Raw genomic sequence first — 24,607 nt, forward strand, 5'->3', positions numbered from 1 at the left:
GAAGTGTTAATGTGTAAGGAGAGAATAAAATTGGATTGCACGGGAACACCGGGTTGGTCCAGTCCTGCTGAACGTCCACGGACTTTCTCCTGGCCCTCCACATCCCCGGGGGGCAGGGCCCAGCACGGCGGGACTGGAAAACAACCCAAGTGGAGTTGAGGAGCGTGGATGCAGATTCTGCAGTTGGCCTCTAACCACATCTACATTGTTCAAGAGGAACTGGCCGATGTGACAGAAATATAAAGAAGGAAATGACATACACAACTGAGGAAACTACCCGGTTGAAAGATAGCACGGCTGAAGTACAATATCTGGACAGAGAGAATTCACCCGCCAGAAACACTCAGAACAATGGAGTTAATCGCTCTCTTGATTCTAATGTCTGTATCAAGTAAGTCTATTAAATGTTTTTCATTGATTTTTAATATTCATAGAAAGTATTTTTGGCAATCTGAGATGATGAAGACCAGAAACAGCGACTGACCCAGGCACCAGTTGGTGTGAGCTAAAGATGAAGCACTTACGGTTTTGCAGATTGTGGCTGTTGTTGTGAAAGCTGTCTGCTGCTCCGGTATCTTCAGAAGATGGTGGCGTAGGGGTAACGTTTTGGGCTAGTAATCAGGCTAATGCTCTGGGGGCTTGGGTTCAAATCCCACTGTCACGGCTGGTGGAATGTAAAATTCAGTTAATTTATTGGGTGGCACGGTGGTTAGCACTGCTGCCTCAGCGCGGCGGGACCCAAGTTGATTCCTGGCCTCGGGTCGATATCTGTGTGGAGTTTGCACATTCTCCCCATGTCTGCATGGTTTTCCTCCGGGTGCTCCAGTTTCCTCCAACATTCCAGAGATGTGTGGGTTACGCTGATTGGCCATGCTCAATTGACCCCTTAAGGTCAGGGGGACGAGCAGGGTAAATATGTGGGTTTGCAGGAATAGTTCCTGGGTGGGATCATGGTCAGTGCAGACTCGATGGGCAGAATAGCCACCTTCTGCACTGTGGGGCTTCTGTGACATTCTATGACAATCAGTCTTTGCCTCTTTCTGTGCTTTGCCTCTGCATTCTGTCTCTATCTGCCTCGTCACAGCTCTGTCCTCCCCGAAACACCAGCTCCTCATCAACGACAAGGAACTAACTGGGTTTTTCTTTCCATTTGTCTCACACAAGCCCTGTTGTGTCGCACCTCGACCTGAGGGAAAACTCTCAAGGAGATTCACATGGTGCAGATTGCAGAAGAATCGAGAACCTGGAACACATTTGTGCCTTAAAAGGCAAACTGTCAAATATTATTCTTTAGAACAAAAATACATTTGGAGAACAAAACTCACAATCAGTTATTTCATTTCCGCAAAAATGAATTGTGTCTGAATAGACTGAGCACTTTCATTGTTTCTTTGTGTACTTTTTTTACCCAGTTTCTGAAGCTCAAAATGATCTTTTTTGTTAAGCAATTGTAGTATGTCTTTACTCGTAATTATTTGAACACATTTCTCAACAGGGCGGCACTGTGGCGCAGCGGTTAACTCTGCTGCCTCACAGCGCCAGAGACACGGGTTCGATTCCCGGCTTGGGTCACTGCCTGTGTGGAGTTTGCACATTCTCCCCATGTCTGCGTGGGTTTTCTCCGGGGGCTCCAGCTTCCTCCCACTCTCCAAAGATGTGCAGGTTAAATGGATTGGCCATGCTAAATTGCCCCTTAGTGTCAGGGGGTCTAGCTAGGGGAAATGCATGGGGTTATGGGGATAGGGCTTGGGTGGGATTGTGGTTGGTGCAGACTCGATGGGCCGAGTGGCCTCCTTCTGCACTGTAGGACTCGGTGATTATGATAATACCAGCTCAAAGCCAACAATTCTTCTCCTCGAGCTGTTCACGTCACCCTGCAACCTCTCTGACAACTTTTCCCATTGACTTTGTTATGAACCTCTCGATGCTGCTCCCATGCCCACATGTCTGTCCTTGGCCTGCTGCGATGTTCCAGTGAAGCTCAACGCAAACTGGAGGAACAGCATCTCATCTTCCAGCTCCCCACATTACAGCCTTCCGGTCTCAACATCAAATTCAACAACTTCAGATGATTAGCTCTACCCCACCTCGATTCCTTTCTTTTCATTCTATTTTATTTAATTTTTTACTGTTCTCCACCTTTTATTTCTTTATTGTCTTTCTTCATTTTTCTTCCCCCCCCCCCATTCTATCTCCCCCTACTTTATCCCTCTTCCCTTCCCTTTTCTCCCCCTTTGCTTCTCCTTTTCTAAATCTTACCTCTGTCCCATCCATTTTCCTCCCCCCTCACCCCACCCCCACAGCCACCGCCCCCCCCCCCCCCCCCCCGCCCCACCACCACCCCGCCCCGCCCTCACATCTTCATTTTGGCTTCTCTGCCGTTTGGCCATTCACATCCTTTATTCTCTCTGTGGACAGCCATTAGCAGCCTTTCCCCTGGTTTCTGTGGCTATGACTCATCTTTCATTCCCTCACCCTGCACTATAAATATCTCCCACTTTCTCTGCCTTTTAGCTTTGACAAAGGGTCGTCTGGACTCGAAACGTCAGCTCTTTTCTCTCCTGACAGATGCTGCCACACCGGCTGAGGTTTTCTAGCATTTCCTCTTTTGCACCAAATCCCCCAGATTCAGCCTCACCAAAGCTTCGCGTTGAGACATCATTGCTGCAAAACTCAAATCCTCTTGTCACTAAAGCCAAAATACCATTTGTCTTCTTAATTGTTTTCTCCATCGCCATGTTCACTTTCAGTGACCCACAAATAATTTCTCCTCATCTCTGCCTTAAATGTCACGCCTCAGTTTGAAACAGTGACTCCCTCCTTCTAGATTCTCTGACAAGAGGAAACTTCCAACTCACATTCACCCTGTCATCAAGTCGTAAAGCTTTACAGCACGGAAACAGGCCCTTCGGCCCAACTTGGCCTTTTTTTTAACAACTAAGCTAATCCCAATTGCCCAAGTTTGGCCCATATCCTATCTAAATGTTTTTTAAAAGACAAAATTGTACCCGCCTCTATTACTACCTCTGGCAGCTTGTTCCAGACACTCACCACCGTCTGTGTGAAACATTTGCACCTCTGGGCCCTTTTGTATCTCTCCCCTTTCACCTTAAACCTATGCCTTCTAATTTTGGACTCCCCGACCTTTGGGAAAAGATGTTGACTATCTAGCTGACCTATGCCCTCATTATTTTATAGACCTCTATAAGATCACCCCTAAGCCTCACTATTGTAAGACTGGCAGGAACCTAACTTACTTCTTCACTTAAACCATTCGTTAATTGCGAAACGCAAACAAAAACTAAACCACAGAGAGAGATTAACCCTTTAGTGACCTCTGTGAGCACCAGGATCGTATTTTACAAGGAGTGGTTATTGGGACAGAGAATACCTAATGAGATTGAAATTATCCTGAGAGCCATTGGTGCAGAACAGAGGCTGGACATTGGTTTCCCTCGCTGAGCAAGCCCACATCGTCTAGAGGTGTGCAGGCCCACAGTTTTATACCGACCAGGCCACTCCCTCCGCCTGTAATTGTCCATGGGCTCAGAAATGGGCAGACTGAGAAAGAATGAAGGGATTCATTTTTTCTTCTCAAGTTTCTTTTCATATTTCCCATTGCGACAAAGTCTGTAAATAAGGAATCTTCTGATTTGGTGGAATCTGGTCCCACAAGAAGCTCACAGCAGATAATCAGAGGGCTGCCTGTTGGGGAAATTGGGGACAAAAACTGTGGCCTCAATTTTTCGCCAATCGGACTCGCTGGGGCTGGAGGTGGGCGTAAGACATGTTCTCAGCTGCAGTCAACGCCATTTCACATTGGTTGGCCAATTAAGAGTCAGCCAGTGTGAAACACGCACGTGAAAATGCCACAGCCCTGACGGGGAGGGCATAGAACATAGAACATAGAACATAGAACATTACAGCGCAGAACAGGCCCTTCGGCCCACGATGTTGCACCGACCAGTTAAAAAAAAAAACTGTGACCCTCCAACCTAAACCAATTTCTTTTCGTCCATGAACCTATCAACGGATCTCTTAAACGCCCCCAAACTAGGCGCATTTACTACTGATGCTGGCAGGGCATTCCAATCCCTCACCACCCTCTGGGTAAAGAACCTACCCCTGACATCGGTTCTATAACTACCCCCCCTCAATTTAAAGCCATGCCCCCTCGTCCTGGATTTCTCCATCAGAGGAAAAAGGCTATCACTATCCACCCTATCTAAACCTCTAATCATCTTATATGTTTCAATAAGATCCCCTCTTAGCCGCCGCCTTTCCAGCGAAAACAATCCCAAATCCCTCAGCCTCTCCTCATAGGATCTCCCCTCCATACCAGGCAACATCCTGGTAAACCTCCTCTGCACCCTCTCCAAAGCCTCCACATCCTTCCTGTAATGTGGGGACCAGAACTGCACACAGTACTCCAAGTGCGGCCGCACCAGAGTTGTGTACAGTTGCAACATAACGCTATGACTCCTAAATTCAATCCCCCTACCAATAAACGCCAAGACACCATATGCCTTCTTAACAACCTTATCTACTTGATTCCCAACTTTCAGGGATCTATGCACACATACACCTAGATCCCTCTGCTCCTCCACACTATTCAAAGTCCTCCCGTTAGCCCTATACTCAACACATCTGTTATTCCTACCAAAGTGAATTACCTCACACTTCTCCGCATTAAACTCCATCCGCCACCTCTCGGCCCAACTTTGCAACCTGTCTAAGTCTTCCTGCAAACTACGACACCCTTCCTCACTGTCTACCACACCACCGACTTTGGTGTCATCAGCAAATTTGCTAATCCACCCAACTATACCCTCATCCAGATCATTAATAAATATTACAAACAGCAGTGGCCCCAAAACAGATCCCTGAGGTACACCACTTGTAACCGCACTCCATGATGAATATTTACTATCAACCACCACCCTCTGTTTCCTATCCGCTAGCCAATTCCTGATCCAATTTCCTAGATCACCCCCAATCCCATACATCTGCATTTTCTGCAGAAGCCTACCATGGTGAACCTTATCAAACGCCTTACTAAAATCCATATATACCACGTCCACTGCCTTGCCCCCATCCACCTCCTTGGTCACTTTCTCAAAAAACTCAATAAGGTTAGTAAGGCAGGAAGAAGGCAGGAGCTGATAACGGGGACGATGCAGGCTGGTGCTTCCAATGCGCTCCCTCAGGGGGATGGCCGGTGTGGAGTTGCTTCAGGGAGCTGCAGACCTGTGAAAAATAAATAGCCATGGAAAGACTATGCAAGGAGTGTCTGGTCAGCACATTCAAACACAATGTGCAGATTAAAGTCACCCATGATTAGTGCCGTACCATTCTTCCAAGCCCCCAGTACTTCCTGGTTTATACTGTGCTCCACTGAGGAACTACTGCTTGGGACCTATAGATTACTCCTACCACGTACTTCTTCCCTTTGCTATTCCACATCTTGATCTCCGGTCCTTTCTCATCCAGCACTGATCCCTTTCTTCACCAGAAAAGCTACTCCACCTCCTTTTCCTTTCAGTCTATCTTTCCGAAATGCTGAGTACCCTTGGATATTCAATTCCCAGACCTGCTCTCCTTGTAACCATGTCTCAGTAATCGCCACCAAATCATACCCGTCTGCTTCTATTTCCACCATTAACTCATTAATTTTGTTCCGAGTGCTTTGTGCGTTTAGATACAAAGCTTTTAAATTTGTTCTACTGGTAAACTTCCCTGCTCTTTTATAATTCCTTGGTGCATAAAGACTTTCACTCGTTCCGTCCCTCACTTTTATTGTCTGGTAACCATCCGCCACATCGCTAACCTGCACTCTTACCTCCTCCTTTAATTTGGGTTTTCTAATTTCCTCGACAAGTGAACCCTCCCCCCACCATTCAGTTTAAAGCCCTATTTACAGCCCGAGTTATGTGGTTCACTCGGACTCTGGTCCCTGCATGATTCAGATGAAGACTGTCCCATCGAAACAGGTCCCTTCTTCCCCAATACTGGTGCCAATGTCCCATTAACTCAAACCCATTTCTCCCACACCAATCTTTAAGCCATGCATTTACCTGCTAATTGGACCCTGCGTCAATTTGGTCATTGCTCAGGTAGTAATCCAGAGATTAGTACCTTTTTGGTTCTGCTTTTTAATTTAGCTCCGAGCTGTTTATACTCCCTTAGCAGAACCTCTGCCCTTGTTTTGTCTCTGTCATTTGTGCCCACGCGGACCACAACAATTGGATCTTTACCCTCCCCACTCCAAGTTCCTCCGCAGCCCAGATGAGATATCCCAAACCCAAGCATCAGGGAGGCAACACAACCTTCGGGACTCTTGATCCTGGTCACAGAGAACAGTGTCAATGCCCTGAACTATAATATCCCCAATTGCAACTACATTTAATTTCTCTCCCCCCAACTTGAATGGCTCCCTGCACCAAAGTGTTCCGCTCAGTTGGCTCACCCTCCCTGCAGCCCCCGTTCCCATCCACACAGGGAGCAAGAATCTGGAACCTGTTGGATAAGTACAAGGGCTGAGGCTCCTGCAACCCGCCCTCCTGGATCCCTCTACCTCCCTCACTCACAGCCACGCTCTTCTGTCCCTGACCGCTGGCTGAATTCAAGTGAGTTTGTCTAAGGGGTGTGACTGCCTCCTGAAACACGGCATCCAGGTAACTCTCCCCCTTCCTGATGTGTTGCAGCATCCGAAGCTCAGAATCCAGCTCATCAACGCTGAGTCGGAGTTCCTCCAGCAACCAACATTTCCTATGGATGTGGTCACTGGGAACCAGCTCCCACATCATGCAGGAACAACACATCACCTGACCCTCCATCCGTATTTTATTTAATTAGTTTTGAATTTGTGTTTTTTAAAATGTTTTAACTGTTTTCATATCTCTGCTTATTATCTCAATCTGAATGCAACTTATAACCGGCAATTTAACACAGATTCAAATTTAGCAGATTCCCGATTAGCTAATCAAATCACAGCCTTACTCTGAAGTTACTTTTCAGTTCCCCCCAGCTGAAACACTCAGAATCAGATTCCCTTACCGTCTCAGGTTATTCTCCGGCTCGCTCCCACTCTGTCCACTCCTGAAGTCAGGCCCACCACTTACCTGCCGGCTGTGACGACACGGTTCGATTTCTTTTTACCTTTCTCTTGCCCTCGAGTCTCCCTCGCAGGTCCATATCTTGGCTCCACCCAAAGACAAGTGCCTCTTTCCCCTCTGTGCCGAATTCCCACTCAGCTCCAAATTCCCGATACCCTCACTCTGGCTGAAATCTCACTCAGGCTGCAGTCTCTCTCCCACTGGCGTGCGCAGGCTCAGTGGTATCCGTAGTGAGCAACATAAAATTCTGGCCTGTGTCTGTGCAGTGCTTTGAAGGCATGTTGGTGAAATGAAGCAGCACAAGGAATTTGATCTTAACAATGTAATTTGATCCATCATTGCAAAGGAGATTGTTACAACAATGAAATGGGACTTTTTACTTGGTTGTTATTTAGTTGATTCAGATCGAGCTGTTAATAACCTTTCCTCATTAACATCCCCATAGGTTCATGTCAATTAACTGGACCCAAGGAGGTTAGTGGCCAATTAGGAGGATCAGTCACTGTGAAATGTCAGTATGATCTGAAATACAAGGACCATGTTAAACAATGGTGCAAAGGTAATTATTACTACCTGGTTAAATGTCCTGTTGTGGTTTCTACTAAAAAGCCGGAAGAAGGAAGAATATCACTGACTGATAACAAAACACAAGGGATATTTTCAATAACCATGGATAACCTAATGAAGAGTGATGAAGGGCAATATACCTGTGTGATAGAAACACCAACATTTGAATATAATCAACGGATTTCTATTGATTTGAAAGTTTCTCAAGGTAAGATGCAAACGTATTTCTATTTAATTTATTCTGCCTCAATTTAAACATTTTGAAATCAGAAATCCCACCTGTCCAATCAGCGGGCCAGCTTAACCTTGGCAGTGTCACCAATTCCCATGGCCACTGCTGAGGCTACAGGGGGAAGGTGAAGGGACTCCATGCTGAGGCCCCATCAAAGAAAACATATTTTTTTAAACCGAGCTGGGGCCTGGTGGGCAGGCCTCAGTAACCCGGGGCATGCACACTCCATCAGGAACACCCTAGCACGGAGGGGATCATTACTGATTGGTGGGCATCTCCACGGGCCATCTGCAGCCACAGAGGAGGCCTCCCCTTCCAGTGAAACAACTGGGACAGCAGCCAGGGTTTATCCGGAAGTCTCAACATGTGTTAGCAGCTGCTTCCAATGCCAGAAAATTGCTGATTGCAGCAGTGGACAATTAATTGGTTTAATTGCAGAGAGGCCGTGGCACAGTTGGAATCTCACTGGAGCAGGCAAACAAAGGGGGTCGTCCGACCTGGCTGTCTGCCCCTCTACTACGGTTACATTTGTGGCTGGTTGTCCCTGGACAGGAGCATGCAGTGTCCACAGACACTTCGAGGCCTTCCGTGCTGGTTGGGCACCGCAGGGACTGGGGTGCCTGATTGACCCCTTTAATCACATTTTAATTTGATGTTTTAAGTTTCATTTGTGCTTTGTTTTTGTTGGATTTAGGATCGCTCTAAGGTGCTGCCCTTTTGACTTTCTCCCTCAGTTCGTTTGATTTGGTTTAATTGGTTTATACAAAAGAGTTGCAATCACATTGGAGGTTCCCAGTGGAGGTCTCTCTATGGAGCAGTCCTCCCTTATCATTGGGGACCTGAGGTGGAGGGTGCCGCATGTCGCAGACCCACACAACCTTAGATTGCATCGGTTCATGGATTCCCAAGATGCTTGTCCTTTGTGTGGCCTTGAGGACCATGCATATATAGGATGCGTTAGACTGCATTTCCTTTTTAGTTATTTAAAATATCTTCTGTTACAGTTTTGTTTGCACTTCAGCCCCACGCTCCTGATCGACAGGCACCCGGTGCGGGGAGGGGCAGGGAAGGAGGAGGACCTCCTCATGAACCTGCTCCTGGGCCTGGCCAAACTTGCCCACAACAGGTCCAGGCAGCAAGCAACAAAGGGGGTCATCCGACCTGACTGCCGCTTAACTGCGGCTACATTCACGGCTGGGTGTCCCTGGAGAGTGAGCATGCAGTGATCAGGGGCACCATCAAGACCTTCCATGCCCGTTGGGCACCATGGGGACTGGGGTGCCTCATTGACCCTTTAATTACATTTCAGTTTGATGTTTTAAGTTACATTTGTGTTTTGTTTTCGTTTAAGGCACTGCGGTGACACAGTGGTTAGCACTTTACTTTACTTTACTTTACCCCTTTAAGGGACTGACACTTTTACTTTGTCCATCAGTTCATTTAAATCAATTAAATTGTTCTATACAAAAGGGTTAGAATCTCGCTGAGCTGGCAATCCAGTGGCCCAGAATATTGCCCTGGAACTATGGGTTCAAATCAAACCACAGCAGCTGATACAATTTAAACTCAATTAATAAATCTGGAATATAAATCTAGTCTCAATAATGGTGACCATGACAACTCTCATCAAATGGTGCAAAATCCCATCTGGTTCATAGAATCAGACAGTGCAGAAGAGACCCTTTGGCCCATCGATTCTGTATCGACACGTGAGAAACACCTGACTTCCCACCTAATCCCATCTGCCAGCATTGGGCCCATAGCCCTGAATGTGCAAAATCCAGGTACATTTTAAAAGATGTGAGGCAACCCACCTCTACCATCCTCCCAGGAAGCACATTCCAGACTATCACCACCCTCTGGTGGTTTTTTTCTCACATCCCACCTAAACCTCCTGTCCCTCACCTTGAACTTGGTCCCCTCGTGACTGACCCTTCAACTGAGGGGAACAGCTTCTCCCTATCCACTCTGTCCACGTCCCTCATAATTTTGTACGCCTCGATCAGGTCACCCTCTCAGTCTTCTCTTCTCCAAGGAAAACAACCCAAGCCTATCCAACCTCTCATCATAACTTAGATATTCCATCCCAGGCAGCATCCTGGTGAACTTCTGGTTCATTGCCACCCTTACATATTACTCCAAAACCACAGCAATGTGGTTGACTCCTAACTGCTCTCTGGAGTGGCCCAGCAAGCCATTCAGTTCAAGGGCAATTAGGAATGGACAACAGAAAACTGACCTTTCCCCTGACACCCACATACCGAAAAAGAATTTGAAAAACCTGCCACCTTTTTTTTATCCATTTGTTCTACATGGGCGTCACTGTCTGGCCAGCATTTATTGCCCATCCCTAGTTGCCTGAGGGCAGTTGAGAGTCAACCATATTGCTGTGGCTCTGATTTTGGTGAAGGGTCTTCTGCCTCCGAAGACTTATTACAGGCCAGACCAGGTAAAGAGAGCAGATTTCCTAAGGACATTAGTGAACCAGATTGGTTCTTCCAATAATTGACAATGGTTTCATAAGAACATAAGAACTAGGAGCAGGAGTAGGCCATCTGGCCCCTCGAGTCTGCCCTGCCATTCAATCAGATCATGGCTGATCTTTTCGTGGACTCAGATCCCTTACCCGCTCACTCACCATAACCCTTAATTCCTTTACTGTTCAAAAATTTATCCATCTTGCCTTAAAAACATTCAATGCTTCACTGGGCAGGGAATTCCACAGATTCACACTTTGCTCTGCCACCCACCTTAGTATTATCTGTGAATTTTGACACACTACACTTGGTCCCCAACTCCAAATCATCGATGTAAATCGTAAACAATTGCGGTCCCAACACTGAAGAAGTTCCTCCTCAACTCAGTCCTAAAACTGCTTCCCCTTATTTTGAGGCTATGTCCCCGAGTTCTAGTTTCACCCACCAGTGGAAACAACTTCCCCGCTTCTATCTTATCTATTCCCTTCATAATCTTATATATTGCTATAAGTTTTCTCCTCATTCTTCTGAATTCCAATGAGTATAGCCCCAAGCTACTCAGTCTCTCCTCATAAGCCAACCCTCTCAACTCTGGAATCAACCTAGTGAATCTCCTCTGCACCCCCTCCAGTGCCAGTATATCCTTTCTCAAGTAAGGAGACCAAAACTGTACACAGTACTCCAGCGTGGCCTCACCAGCGCCTTATACAGCTGCAACATGACCTCGCTGTTTTTAAACTCCATCCCTCTAGCAATGAAGGACAAAATTCCATTTGCCTTTTTAATTACCTGCTGCACCTGCAAACCAATTCCTTGAGATTTCTACATAAGGACATCCAGGTCCCTCTGTACAGCAGCAAGCTGCAATTTTTTACCATTCAAATAATAGTCCATTTTGCTGTTATTCCTACCAAGATAGATGACCTCACATTTACCAACATTGTACTCCATCTGCCAGACACTAGCCCACTCACTTAGATTATCTATATCCCTTTGCAGACTTTCAGCATCCTCTGCACACTTTGCTCTGCCACCTATCTTAGTGTTATCTGCGAATTTTGACACACTACACTTGGTCCCCAACTCCAAATCATCTATGTAAATCGTAAACAATTGCAGTCCCAACACTGATCCCTGAGGCACGCCACTAGTCACTGATTGCCAACCAGAAAAACACCCATTTACCCCCAATCTTTGCTTTCTGTTAGTTAACCAATCTTCTATCTATGCTAATACATTACCCGTAACACTGTGCACCTTTATCTTATGTAGCAGTCTTTGGTGCGGCACCTTGTCAAATGCCTCCTGGAAATCCAGATATACCACATCCACAGGTTCCCCATTGTCCACTGCACATGTAATGTTCTCAAAGAATTCCATCAAATTAGTCAAACATGACCTTCCCTTCATGAACCCATGCTGCGTCTTACCAATGAGACAATTTATATCCAGATGTCTTAATATTTCTTCTTTGATGATAGATTCAAGCATTTTCCCTACTACAGAAGTTAAGCTAACCGGCCTATAGTTACCCGCCTTTTGTCTACCTCCCTTTTTAAACAGTGGCATCACATTTGCTGTTTTCCAATCTGCGGGAACTACCCCAGAGTCCAGCGAATTTTGGTAAATTACCACTAGTGCATTTGCTATTTCTCCCGCCATCTCTTTCAGTACCCTGGGATGCATTCCATCAGGACCAGGAGACTTGTCTAACTTTAGCCCTATTAACTTGCTCAACACCAACTCTTTCGTGATAATGATGATTTCTAGGTTCTCACCTGCCATAGCCTTCCTGTCATCAATATTTGTGTCTTCCACTGTGAAGACCGACACAAAATATCCATTCAATGCCTCAGCCATTTCCTCTTCTCATTTCCAGTTATTACATTCCCCTTCTCATCCTCTAAAGGTTCATGGTCATCATTAGATTATAATTCCAGATTTTTTTTATTGAATTCAAATTCTGCCTTCTGCCGTGGCGGGATTCAAACCTGGCTCCCCAGAATATTAGCTGACTTTCTGGATTAATAGTCTCGCGATAATCCCATTGGGCCATCGCCTCCCCTAAACTGGAGGTAGATGGCTGTGTTACTGAGGTTGCTGCCACTGACAATGGCATGTGGCATCAGGAATACATTGGGTGACCCTCTTGTCACCTCCCACTACCATTGCCCAAGTCTTCCTGCCTCCCAATCCACCATATACACAAAGTACTTTTAATAATAAAATGTTCAACAAGTTCCTCTCTTTTAGGCCAACCACAAAGTTCAACAATAAGCCCGACCACCAGCGCAACAGGAAATACCAAGGCTTCTGTCAACACAACAGGAAATACCAAGGCTTCTGTTATCACAACTCTCACCATTTCACCCATCCACTTACCCCACAGGTAAGTTCTGCAAAAACTGAAGTCAGTATATGTGTACATACTATCTGTGATGGTCCACAGAACATTCTTAAGGAGAACTCCTATTCAACTGGCTGCAAACTAGTGCTTCACGCTTCAATCAATATTAGTTGTCATTATTGAGATGAGCTCCAGCTTCATTTTCCAGATTTATTAATCGAATTCAAGTTCCACCAGCTGCTGTGATGGGAGTTGAATCCATATCTCCGCGGCTATATCCTGGGATTACTAGTCAACTATTGGCACTGAGTTTAGACCCACAGCCTCTGCTGCCTAGGCAGTACATGCATAGGATCATCATTTCTGACCTTACGTTGGAGGATAGTTCATTGATGAAGCAGATAGTTGGGCTTAGGACCTAAGGAACTCCTGCAGCAATGTCCTGGGACTCAGTTGACTGAGTTCAAAAAAAACAGCCATATTCCTTACTGCTGAACGTGACTTCAATCAGAGGAAGGTTTTCCCCCGATTCCCCGCTAAAATCAAAATCAATATTGTGCATCTTTACCATAAGTATGTAACCATTTTGCAAATATCTCACCAAGACCTTTTTAAAATGCTGAAATGAAGAGGCACGCATAATATATAAATTCACTGCCCTTAGGCGAAACTTAAAATAGATCCTTTTTTAGCTCTGACATGAAACAGATGATGTGGAGATGCCGGCGTTGGACTGGGGTGAACACAGTAAGAGTTTTAACAACACCAGGTTAAAGTCCAACAGGTTTATTTGGTAGCAAATACCATTAGCTTTCAGAGCGCTGCTCCTTCGTCAGATGGAGTGGAAATGTGCTCTCAAACAGGGCACAGAGACACAAAATCAGGTTACAGAATACTGATTAGAATGCGAATCCCTAGAGATCCCTGTAGAGATTCGCATTCTAATCAGTATTCTGTAACTTGATTTTGTGTCTCTGTGCACTGTTTGAGAGAGATGATGTGGAGATGCCGGCGTTGGACTGGGGTAAACACAGTAAGAAGTTTAACAACACCAGGTTAAAGTCCAACAGGTTTATTTGGTAGCAAAAGCCACACAAGCTTTCGGAGCTGCAAGCCCCTTCTTCAGGTGAGTGGGAATTCTGTTCACAAACAGAGCATATAAAGACACAAACTCAATTTACATGAGTAATGGTTGGAATGCGAATACTTACAACTAATCAAGTCTTTAAGAAACAAAACAATGTGAGTGGAGAGAGCATCAAGACAGGCTAAAAAGATGTGTATTGTCTCCAGACAAGACAGCCAGTGAAACTCTGTGGGGGTTTGAGAGCACATTTCCACTCCATCTGACGAAGGAGCAGCGCTCCGAAAGCTAATGGTATTTGCTACCAAATAAACCTGTTGGACTTTAACCTGGTGTTGTTAAACAGATGAACATGAATTGCTGATAACCCATCTTTTTCTTAAGATGATCAACTAAATAAAACTAATTGAATTATATTTTTCCACCTTCCCTTTGCACGGTGCCATGTTGTGATGTCCTATATTTATCCTCTGTAGGATCTCCATGGGTTAATCTGCCAGGAAGAACTATTGCAAAGCACACCAAAAGTAGGCTTCAGTATACCCTCATTTTCAGCATTTAATCTTCCTCAGAAGTGAATGGGGACAAGTTCAGGAAATGGAAAATAAGTGTTAGTCTGTGTATAATCAATCCCAGTCGCTGTCTGTAGTGGTCGATGGCAGAATTGCCCAACTCTCTCCATTCTGCATTGTCATTGTGTGCAGGCAAGTGTAACAGCATTCTGCGTGCGTGTGTGTGTTCCTATGTCCCAATAGACAGGAAGAGTGTGATGCACGTCAATCGAGCACAAGACACAAGGCTTCGGTAACTGAAGGCTTTTATTGTCTAACAATGGAACTATTTGAACACGAGTACACCACTCCAGACTGGAGGGGTCCCGCCCGAGCAGAGGGTCTTATACCTCTCCCAGGAGGCGGGGCCCGACTGGGATGTGCCACAACAGCAACAACCACAGGTGTATTAATCCCACAGTGTAAACACCCTAGCCCAACAACAACATTATAACAACCCCACAGTGTGAACACCCTAACCCAACAACAACATTAGAACAACCCCACAGTGTAAACACCCTAGCCCAACAACAACATTAGAACAACCCCACAGTGTGAACACCCTAACCCAACAACAACATTAGAACAACCCCACAGTGGTAACCAACGATGGTTCACCACAGAGTGGCCATTGCGACATCCAATTATTTGCATCCCAGATGTCAGCTTTTGAACAACCCTTGCTACTGTTGCAGGAAAAGGAATTTAGTAGGAACACATTAAATATTCAATCTTTGCACTGTATAGTTCCATGGGCATAGAGCTCTCTTAATGGCATCAGACAGTATAGCGGCACGGTAGCACAGTGATGAGCACGGTGGCACAGTGGTTAGCACTGCTGCCTCACAGCATCAGGGACCCAGGTTCAATTCCAGCCACGGATGACTGTCTGTGCAGAATCTGCAGTTATCCCCGTGTCTGCGTGGGTTTCCTCCGGGTGCTCCGGTTTCCACCCACAGTCCAAAGATGTGCAGGTTAGGTGGATTGGCCATGCTAAATTGTCCCTTTGCATCACAGGGACTAGAAGGGTAAATACGTGGGGTCAGGAGATAGGGCCTATATAGGATTGTCGTCGGTGCAGGCTTGATGGGCCGAATGGCCCCTTCTGTGCTGTAAGTATTGTATGATTCCTTCCAAACTCTATCAGGCTGGAATAGAGCAGGAATGCTGGTCTGGACTAGTACAGCAACACTGTATTTCTCATTTATACGAGATCAGGTTGGAACAGAATCTGTGGAACTCGCTACCCCAAAGTGCAGTGGATGCTGGGACAGTGAGTAAATTTAAGGAGGAGTTAGACAGGTTTTTAATTGGTGATGGGTTGAAAGGTTATAGGGGAAAGGCAGGAAATTGGGGATGAGGAGCATATCAGCCATGATCGAATGGTGGAATGGACTCGATGGGCCGAATGGCCTAATTCTGCTCCTATATCTTATGAACTTATGAAGAATGAACTTAGGAGGAATGTTGTCTAATGATATCAGATCTGTCTGTCTCATGCCCCATATATCACAATTGTATTTTACAGTGTGGAAGCCTGGCATGTGACCCTACCAATAGTTATGGTGCTAATTATCCTACTGCTCAGCACCGCTCTTATTCTTTATGTGAAACTAAAGCAGCAGAAGAAAAACGGTGCGTTCTGTTCAAGTCAAAATGTAAAAATTATCAGCAAACATTTTTAATGTAACTGTGGAAATTAATTTGCATTTATTTATTCAGCGCTTTCCGGGAACTCTGGATGCCCCTGAATCACTTAACAGCCAATTAAATATTTTGAAGTGCAGTTACTGTCATGACGTCAGAACTGCATCTAATTTGCGCACAGCAAGATCCCACACACTACAAAGAGGGAGAGGCGATGGCCCAGTGGCATTATCGCTAAATCAATGGATTCTGTAATCCAACAGGACATGCTGATCATGTGATAAGGAACCTAAATCCAAAATCTATCCTTCAGAAGAAAAAGATCTCCATAGAACATACAATAAACTGGCTTCATGTAGTTATGATGTGGAGATGCCGGCGTTGGACTGGGGGAGGAACACAGTAAGAAGTTTAACAACACCAGGTTAAAGTCCAACAGGTTTATTTGGTAGCAAAAGCCACACAAGCTTTCGAAGCTCTAAGCCCCTTCTTCAGGTGAGTGGGAATTCTGTTCACAAACAGAGCTTATAAAGACACAGACTCAATTTACATGAATTACACCTCAATTTTCATGTAAATTGAGTCTGTGTCTTTATAAGCTCTGTTTGTGAACAGAATTCCCACTCACCTGAAGAAGGGGCTTAGAGCTCCGAAAGCTTGTGTGGCTTTTGCTACCAAATAAACCTGTTGGACTTTAACCTGGTGTTGTTAAACTTCTTCATGTAGTTATCCATAGAACATCTATCACATATCAGTTAAATTTCATAGAATCCCTCCAGGAGGCCATTCGCTTCATTGAGTCTGCACTGACTCTGAGAGAGCACCATGCCCTGTCTCTCTCCCTCACCCTATTCCCATAACCCCACACATTTACCATGGCTAATCCATCCAACCTACATGTCTTGAGACACCAAGGGACAATTTATCATGGTCAATCCACCTAACCTGCACATCTTTGGACTGTGGGAGGAAATTGGAGCACCCGGAGGAAACCCACGCAGACACGGAGAGAATGTGCAAACTCCACGCAGACAGTCACCCAAGGGCAAGAATTGAACCCAGGACCCTGGGGCTATGAGGCAGCAGTGCTAACCCACTGTGCCACCGTGCCGTCCAATAAGTAGATAAAACCCACCAGGAACCTTTGCATGTTTGAACTCAGTAAAGTTCTGATTATAAACCGATATTTTGATTATCATAGAGCCATAGAGGTTTACAGCGTGGAAACAAACCCTTCGGCCCAACTCGTCCATGCCGCCCTTTTTTTTAAACCCCTAAGCTAGTCCCAATTGCCCACATTTGGCCCATATCCTTCTATACCCATCTTACCCATGTAACTGTCTAAACGCTTTTTAAAGGACAAAATTGTACCCGCCTCTACTGCTACCTCTGGCAGCTTTTTCCAGACACTCACCACCCTCTGTGTGGTGAGTGTCTGGAACATTATAATTATAATTTACAATTATTAATGGTAATTAAAATTATAATTTTACTTTACAGGCATTGGTGCGGAGAGCCCTGCAACCTGCAAGGTGAGATGAGGCCGCGTCAGGGTCACATGGTAGACCCAAAGAGACAATTGACAGTTCTGATTGGATAGATCCTGACATGACATTCTGAGCACATGACACTCGGGTCACGTGACTCTGGTCACATGATGTCCAATCATGTGACAAATGCAAACGTGAATGAATTTACTTTATAAAGGTTTGGTCACCTGTGAGTTTGAACCAGGTGCTGATGTATAAGCAGATCGGAGAGCCAGCAAGTTACTCACGGGCAAGCAGAGAGAGGAAACATAGGACAGGGAAGGGTAGAAATTGAGAAGAAGGGTGAAATTCACAGAGGGGGAACTGGGTGGGAGGAGCTTTAGTTCCACCATTAACTAGAAATTACTCACTGGAATTGACTGGTAACTAATAGTGTTACTGGGAACACTCAGACACCCTCGAGTAAGTGAAAGGAATTTGAATAACTCACTGATAGCTTTCTTTATTCCTTCATGGGGTGAGGGTCTCACTGGCTAGTCCAGCTTTTATTGCCCATCCTCATTTCCCTTGAGAAGGTGCTGGGGGGTGAGGTGCCTTCTTGAATGGCTGCAGTCAGTGTGGCGTAGTTACACCCACAGTACTGTTGGGGAGGAGTTCTAGGACTTTGACCCAATGACAATGGAAGGACAGTGATATACCTCCAAGTTAGGATGATGTGTGTCTTGGAGGGGAGCCTGCTGGTGGTGGTGGTATTCCCATGTATCTGCTGCTCTTGTATTTCTAGGGACTGAAGGTTGGTGCTGTCTAAGGAGCCTTGGTGAGATGCTGCAGTGAATCTTGTAGATGGTACACACGCTACACTGTGCATCAGTGGTAAAGGGAGTGAATGTTTAAGTTGGTGCATGGGTTCCAGTCAAGCGGACTGCTTTGTCCTGGGTGATGTTAACTTCTTGAGTGTTGTTGGAGCTGTATTCACCCAGGCAAGTGGAGACCATTCCTTCACACTCCTGACCTGTGCCATGTAGATGATGTTCTCCAGTTGATGCCACTTTTAACAGACCTGCTCTCTCTCCCTATCTCCTTGGACTATGGTTCGGTCTCTGGTCCCCTGTCAAGGTGACAACTCCTTTGGAATCCTCATTCAGAGCCGACCTGTATTCGCATTATGTCAAAACTGACTGACACAAATTCACCTGAAGCGAACCGAGAAATCACGCAAAGGGCAGTAACCTTAGTGCTTGGCACAGTTCTCTGAAATGCCAAGGAGTCTCCTGGATTGAAGCTTGTGATAGTGCCCAGTCGATCCAAGTTTTGGGGCAACTGCAGGATGGTCGCTGACCCAGACCCAGGATTGGTTGTAAATGTCCGGAATCATCAGGGAGCCAGTGTTGGGAATGAGAGAGAGCAATGAGAACCAAATGGCATGAGTAGTGGGTGTGAGAGGTGGAAACTATCATTGGTTGATTAGAGCAGCCGAAGTCCAGGGAGGTAAGACATGCGGGGGCAAATGAGTCAGGGGGACCCAAGGTCAGGGCAAAAGGATTAGAACATAAGAACTAGGAGCAGGAGTAAACCCTTGAGCCTGCTCAGCCATTCAATAAGATCATGGCTGATCTTTTCAGCTCCACTTACCCGCCCACTTAACATAACCTTTAATTTCTTTATTGTTCAATTGATTGGAAGGTGCGAGAATCTTAGTGACTGTAAAACGGTTGGGATTCCTAAAAGACACAATATGGAGTTGTCGGCGTTAGACTGGGGTGGGCACAGTAAGTAGTCTCACAACACCAGGTTAAAGTCCAACAGGTTTATTTGGTAGCACGAGCTTTCGGAGCACTGCCCCTTCATCAGGTGAGTGCCTGATGAAGGGGCAGCGCTCCGAAAGCTCGTGCTACCAAATAAAGCTGTTGGACTTTAACCTGGTGTTGTAAAAGACACAACATTGTGGACGGCATGGTGGCACAGTGGTTAGCACTGCTGCCTCGCAGCGCCAGGGACCCGCGTTCAATTCCAACCTCGGGTCACTGTCTGTGCGGAGTTTATACATTCTCCCCGTGTCTCCAGGTGCTCCGGTTTCCTTCCACACAATCCCAAGATGTGCGGGTTAGGTTGATTGGCCATGCTAAATAGCCCCTTAGTGTCAGGGGGTTTGGAGGGGTAAATACACGGGGTTACTGGGATAGGGCCTGGGTGGGATTGTTGTCAGTGTGTGCTCGATGGGCTGAATAGTCTCCTTCTGCACCGTTGTGATTCTATGATTCTATGCAACTTCCTTTTTCCCTTACTTTCTTACTTAATTCAGAACAATTCCAAAAAATCATGGCAGATCTCGGACTTCAAATCCCTTTCCCTGACTCTTCCCAAATCCCTTAATTCCCTGAGAGACCAAAAATTTGCCATTCACAGCCTTAAATTTGATTAGTGATGGAGCATCCACGACTCTCTGGGATGGAGAATCCCAAAGATTCAAAACCATTTGAGTGAAAAAGTTTCTCTTCTCAGTGCTAAATGATCGGCCTTTCATCCTGAGATTGTGCCCCTGTGTTTTAGATTCCCCAACCAGCAGAAACAATCTCTTGAGTGCCCACCCTATCAAGCCCCTTCCCAATGTTGTAGTTTTCAATGGACTGGCCTCTCATCTAGAGGCACAACTTACTCAGCCCCTTATCATTGGACATCCCCCTCATTCCAGGGGCCAATGTAGTGAACCACTGCTGTCCTGCCTCCAATGCAAGTATATCCTTTCCTAAATGTGGAGGTGAAAAATGCGCACAGCACTCCAGATTCACCCTTTACAACAATAGCAAAACTTCTTCATTCGTGTCGTCCAAACCCCATGCTTAACCTTGATCCTTGATTCAAGTTCCTCAACGTAAAAAAGAACAACAGATCAGAAGAACAATGGACAACAACAGAACATTTGCAGCCCTAATATTTATTAGTTGTGATAAAATGTGTGAGCAGAATTTAATGTCCTTTCCCATGGCAACCATGATGATGGAGGGAATCACGGGGGAGGCTGGGGTCCCCATTGCCTTCCCCACTTCACTTCCCCCTCCATCTCCCCCTCCCCCTTGATTGAGTCTGAGGCTGGAAAGCTTGGGAGCATTCTTCCTGTCTATAATAACCCCAGGAGTCGGCTGTGAAGGAGCCGTGCTTTTATTGCACAAAATGAAAATTAAAAATTACCGCAAGCCTGCGGTGAACACAACTGGGACTAAAAGGTTAATGGATCCTCTCAAGGTCTTGCTTTATGCAAGGCTTGGTATTCGAGCTCCACCTGGTTGGTTAATTATTATTCCCCAGGGAACTTGTATTCAATGAGACCAATGGGGAGGTTGATTAGTGACTCCCCACGCAGATCATGGAGGCTGTCCCACTGCTGATTGAGGCTCTTCTAGTAGTCATATCCTGCCACCCAGCGCCTAGTGGGGTGATTGCCATGCGGGGAATGTGACAAGCAAAACTGTGCAGGGCTGCGTGTGGGCTTGGGAAGGGGGGGCGCGGTGGTTGTTGTCCTTATTTAAAGGCACTCAGTGCCTGATGGAGGGGCCAGCTGAGAGTTACCCACCTATCCTTGATGCCCCTCCCCCCATGACCCCCGACCTACTCCTGCCATCAGTCATCCATGTGCTGGGGTCCAGCTATTATACTTGGCCACAGGTGTAGGTCTTACCAATAACAGCCACCACTTCCCCAGTGCATAGCCATTCAATAGAGCTGCCAGCATCTGATTGGCTGGTAGCTCTCGGCAGATGGCACTTCCGCCCCTGGGGTCCTTGATCCCAGGGAAGGCTCTTCACCGTCCAGTTAAGTGCCTGACTGACACTTCATACAGCAGCAAAGAGGATTCTTGCTGGGTCAGCAGCAGATGGGAGAAACACCCTTTGCCTCCATCAAATACCCGCTATGAGTTTGGTTAACATTGTGCATAACTGTGGTGACAGTTTTCCCTTGTCTCAATTTCCTCAGGAAAATCAAGAGGTGACGTATTCCGCTGTGACCGTGGTACCCAGACCTGACTTGGAAAATACTTACCTTAATCTTCAGGATCTTACAGCTCAAAGAACAGCCAGAAACCAAGACTTTTCGGAAACTGTGGAATATTCTGCAATTCTTGTCTGATCATAATGAAATGAACCAACAAAGGAACCATGTTTGTGGTTTTTCTAGACATTTTTCGTACCAAAAAATGGCAGAGTGTTGATGCCGGCGGGAAAACTCATGCCTTTTTCTCCAGAGAATCACCCCGGTTTTACCTCCAGATCTTAGAACATTCTGCCTAAAATGAATCAAGGGGGTGTGTTTCACGCCGTCATGCAGGGGAGCGGGACCTCAGCACGCCAGCAAAACCTGGCTGCACTGAGATTGGGGTGCTATCTTTATCGGGCACCCCAATCATAACAGGAATAAACCCCCCACCCCCACCAGCCCACCACAGAGATTTTAACGGCTCCCTTCCCTGCCCCCACATGGAGTCAGCACTTTTTTCACCCTCCCCCCCCCATCATCAACCCCTTCTCTACCCCCAGATCATTGGCCGCATCAACACCATAGTCAGGGTCGGCATCCCTCCCTACCCCCACTAACAGCCATCACCAGCATACCCTGCTCCTCAATCTGCTCCTGCCCCACAACCAAATCTGAATGAACACCCCCCCCCCTTCACCACCCCCCATAAAACTCCCACTGGGGCCTGTCCCTTGGCACAAGTTGGCACTGCCAGGTTGGTGTGGGCATGGTGCCAACCTGGCAATGACAATCTGTGACAAGAGGCACTGCCAAGGGGTACTGCCTGGCCATGTCCCTCTCCCCCCCGCAGTGTATTCACCTTTACACCCCCACGTCCGGGTGAGCCTGTTGTAAATGGTGCCGGTGTGACATCACACTGACATCCGCTGAGTATCCGCTGTGGGGGGCAGGGTGGATGTCCCAGAGAGAGTGCTCGCTAATGACATGCTAATGTACTTAAATGAGCTTTCCGTGGTCCCATGACATGTTTCACGCTACTCCGCTGGCGAGGGGCCGGTAAGATCAGAACTCGGAAACTCACTGCTGCGAATCGCGCTTTCCGGATTTTGAGTGTGCGCTGCCATCTTGCAGGCGGAGAGTGCGGGCTCAAAATCTCCCCTGAGACTGTTTTCTTTTGTTGCTGCAGTTTCCCTGTCTGTTCTAACAACACTTTACGTCCATTCTAAGTGTGGCACAAGAAGTGCAGTGGCCAACAAGGAGAAAGACACGAAGAGCAGGAAATGTACATGAGACACAGTGTCTGATTATACTATAGAGTGTAACATTGATTGTTGGAAATGGTTAGATACCAGTCTTGTTTCATTGATAGGTATAAATATGTGTGTAAGATGCATAATGATGTATACAGAGTTTGTGAACGCAAATAAATCAAAAATATTCAGTGTAAATTTGAAACTAGTTACTTAAGACACACAGCACTGATACACAGATATCTGTCTAATTTCATGCATATCATATGGGAGCATTCCAATAACATAAGCCTACTTTAATATTGACTCTTCTGCAATGTTAGACCATTGACTCCATAGAATCCCTACAGGAGGCCATTCAGCCCATCAAGTCTGCACCGAACACAATCCCACCCAGGCCCTATTCCTACAAGCCCATGCATTTACCCTAGTTAGTCCCCCTGACACTAAGGGTCAATTTAGCGTGGCCAATCAACCTAACCTGCACATCTTTGCACTGTGGGAGGAAACCGGATGATCAACTCACTCCATTTCTCAGTGAATTTATATATCTGATATATCCATGGAGTATTGTTCTAAATAGAATTTTAAAAACTTGTATTTATACAGAACCTTTCACGGCCTCAGAATGTCCTGAAGCATTTTACATGCAATGTAGTAGTTTTGAAGTATAGAAATATAGTGATTGATTGTCAATTACTTATCCTTCGAGACAGCTTACACTTAAGTAGTAAAACAGACAGACACATACTAGTATACACAGATACACAAATACACACAAACAAACAGACACACACGCACAAATACACACACACACACACAACTAATATACACAGTCACACACACAAATATACACACACACACTCACCTTAATATACAGTCACACACACACAAATATACACACACACATGCACACACTAATATACACAGTCACACACAAATATACACAAAAAGAAAGACAGACACACACAAACAAATATATCCGTGCACACACACACACAAATATACACAAACACACACACAGATATACATAAACACACAGGCAGACACAAATATACATACACACCATATAGATAGACACACACACAAATGTATACCCCCTTCTTCCCCCGATCATTGGCCACTTCCTCCCCCACCCCCCAGCAAAATACTGCAGATGCTGGAACAAGATCAGAGGATGCTGGCAGCATCTGGAGGGGGAGAAAACAGAGTTAATGTTTGAAGTCCATTTGACTCTTCAGCAGAGCTAAACGAGAGGAAAACATCAGGGATATAACATTGTGTAGGAGGGGGTGGGACAGCTGGAACAGTGATTAGTGAGAACTGGGAGTGATTGCAACAACGATGTAGCAAAATTAAAAACTAATAGCTAAAGGCCCAATGGGAGGACAGAGAGGAAGGGAAAGGTTTTGCATTGAGAGAAAAAAATGTATAGGCTATAAAAAGGGGGGTTAAGACGGAGGAGAAAGATCACAGTCTAAAGTTGTTGAACACAATGTTGAACAACTTTAGACCTTGAGCACTCTCCCACATCTTAATCCCCTTTCTTATATCCCATATATTTCTTTTAGCTCAATGCAAAAACCCTCGCTTCCCCACTTTCACCACTGGGTCATTTGTCATTTGCTTTTAGATTTGCCAAATTTTTGTTGAAATCTCTTCTAGCCTTCACTAATCACTGCTCCAGTTGTCCCAGCCTTCATATACAGAATAATCTCAAGCCCATTCTCCCTCTCCTTTAGTTCTGAAGAAGAGACAGGCAGACTTGAAACGTTCACTCTGTTTTCTCTCCCTACGGATGCTGTCAGACATGCTGGGTGAGTTCTCCAGCCTCCCAGCCGCTTGTTTCCCACCAGAGAATTCCGGCCCCTGATC

At 45.9% G+C, this 24,607-nt stretch overlaps 1 protein-coding gene across 1 annotated transcript; it reads left to right on the forward strand.

Annotated features, from left to right (window-relative positions):
* Positions 1–312: 312 nt before the first annotated feature.
* LOC144479233 (CMRF35-like molecule 8) lies at positions 313–22,863 on the forward strand. The gene is made up of 6 exons (XM_078197901.1): positions 313–391; positions 7,561–7,890; positions 12,645–12,780; positions 15,902–16,008; positions 17,521–17,552; positions 21,483–22,863. The coding sequence occupies exons 1-6, from the start codon at positions 352–354 to the stop codon at positions 21,633–21,635; spliced, it is 798 nt and encodes a 265-aa protein (XP_078054027.1). The 5' UTR covers positions 313–351; the 3' UTR covers positions 21,636–22,863.
* Positions 22,864–24,607: the final 1,744 nt, after the last annotated feature.

This window comes from Mustelus asterias, chromosome 25, assembly GCF_964213995.1.
Source record: "Mustelus asterias chromosome 25, sMusAst1.hap1.1, whole genome shotgun sequence".
Taxonomy (NCBI): Eukaryota; Metazoa; Chordata; class Chondrichthyes; order Carcharhiniformes; family Triakidae; genus Mustelus; species Mustelus asterias.

Coding starts and splice junctions, on each gene's coding strand:
- LOC144479233 (XM_078197901.1), top strand. CDS start 352: ATGGAGTTAATCGCTCTCTTGATTCTAATGTCTGTATCAA. Junction 392..7,560: donor GATTCTAATGTCTGTATCAA/GTAAGTCTATTA, acceptor ACATCCCCATAG/GTTCATGTCAATTAACTGGA. Junction 12,781..15,901: donor CCCATCCACTTACCCCACAG/GTAAGTTCTGCA, acceptor TGTATTTTACAG/TGTGGAAGCCTGGCATGTGA.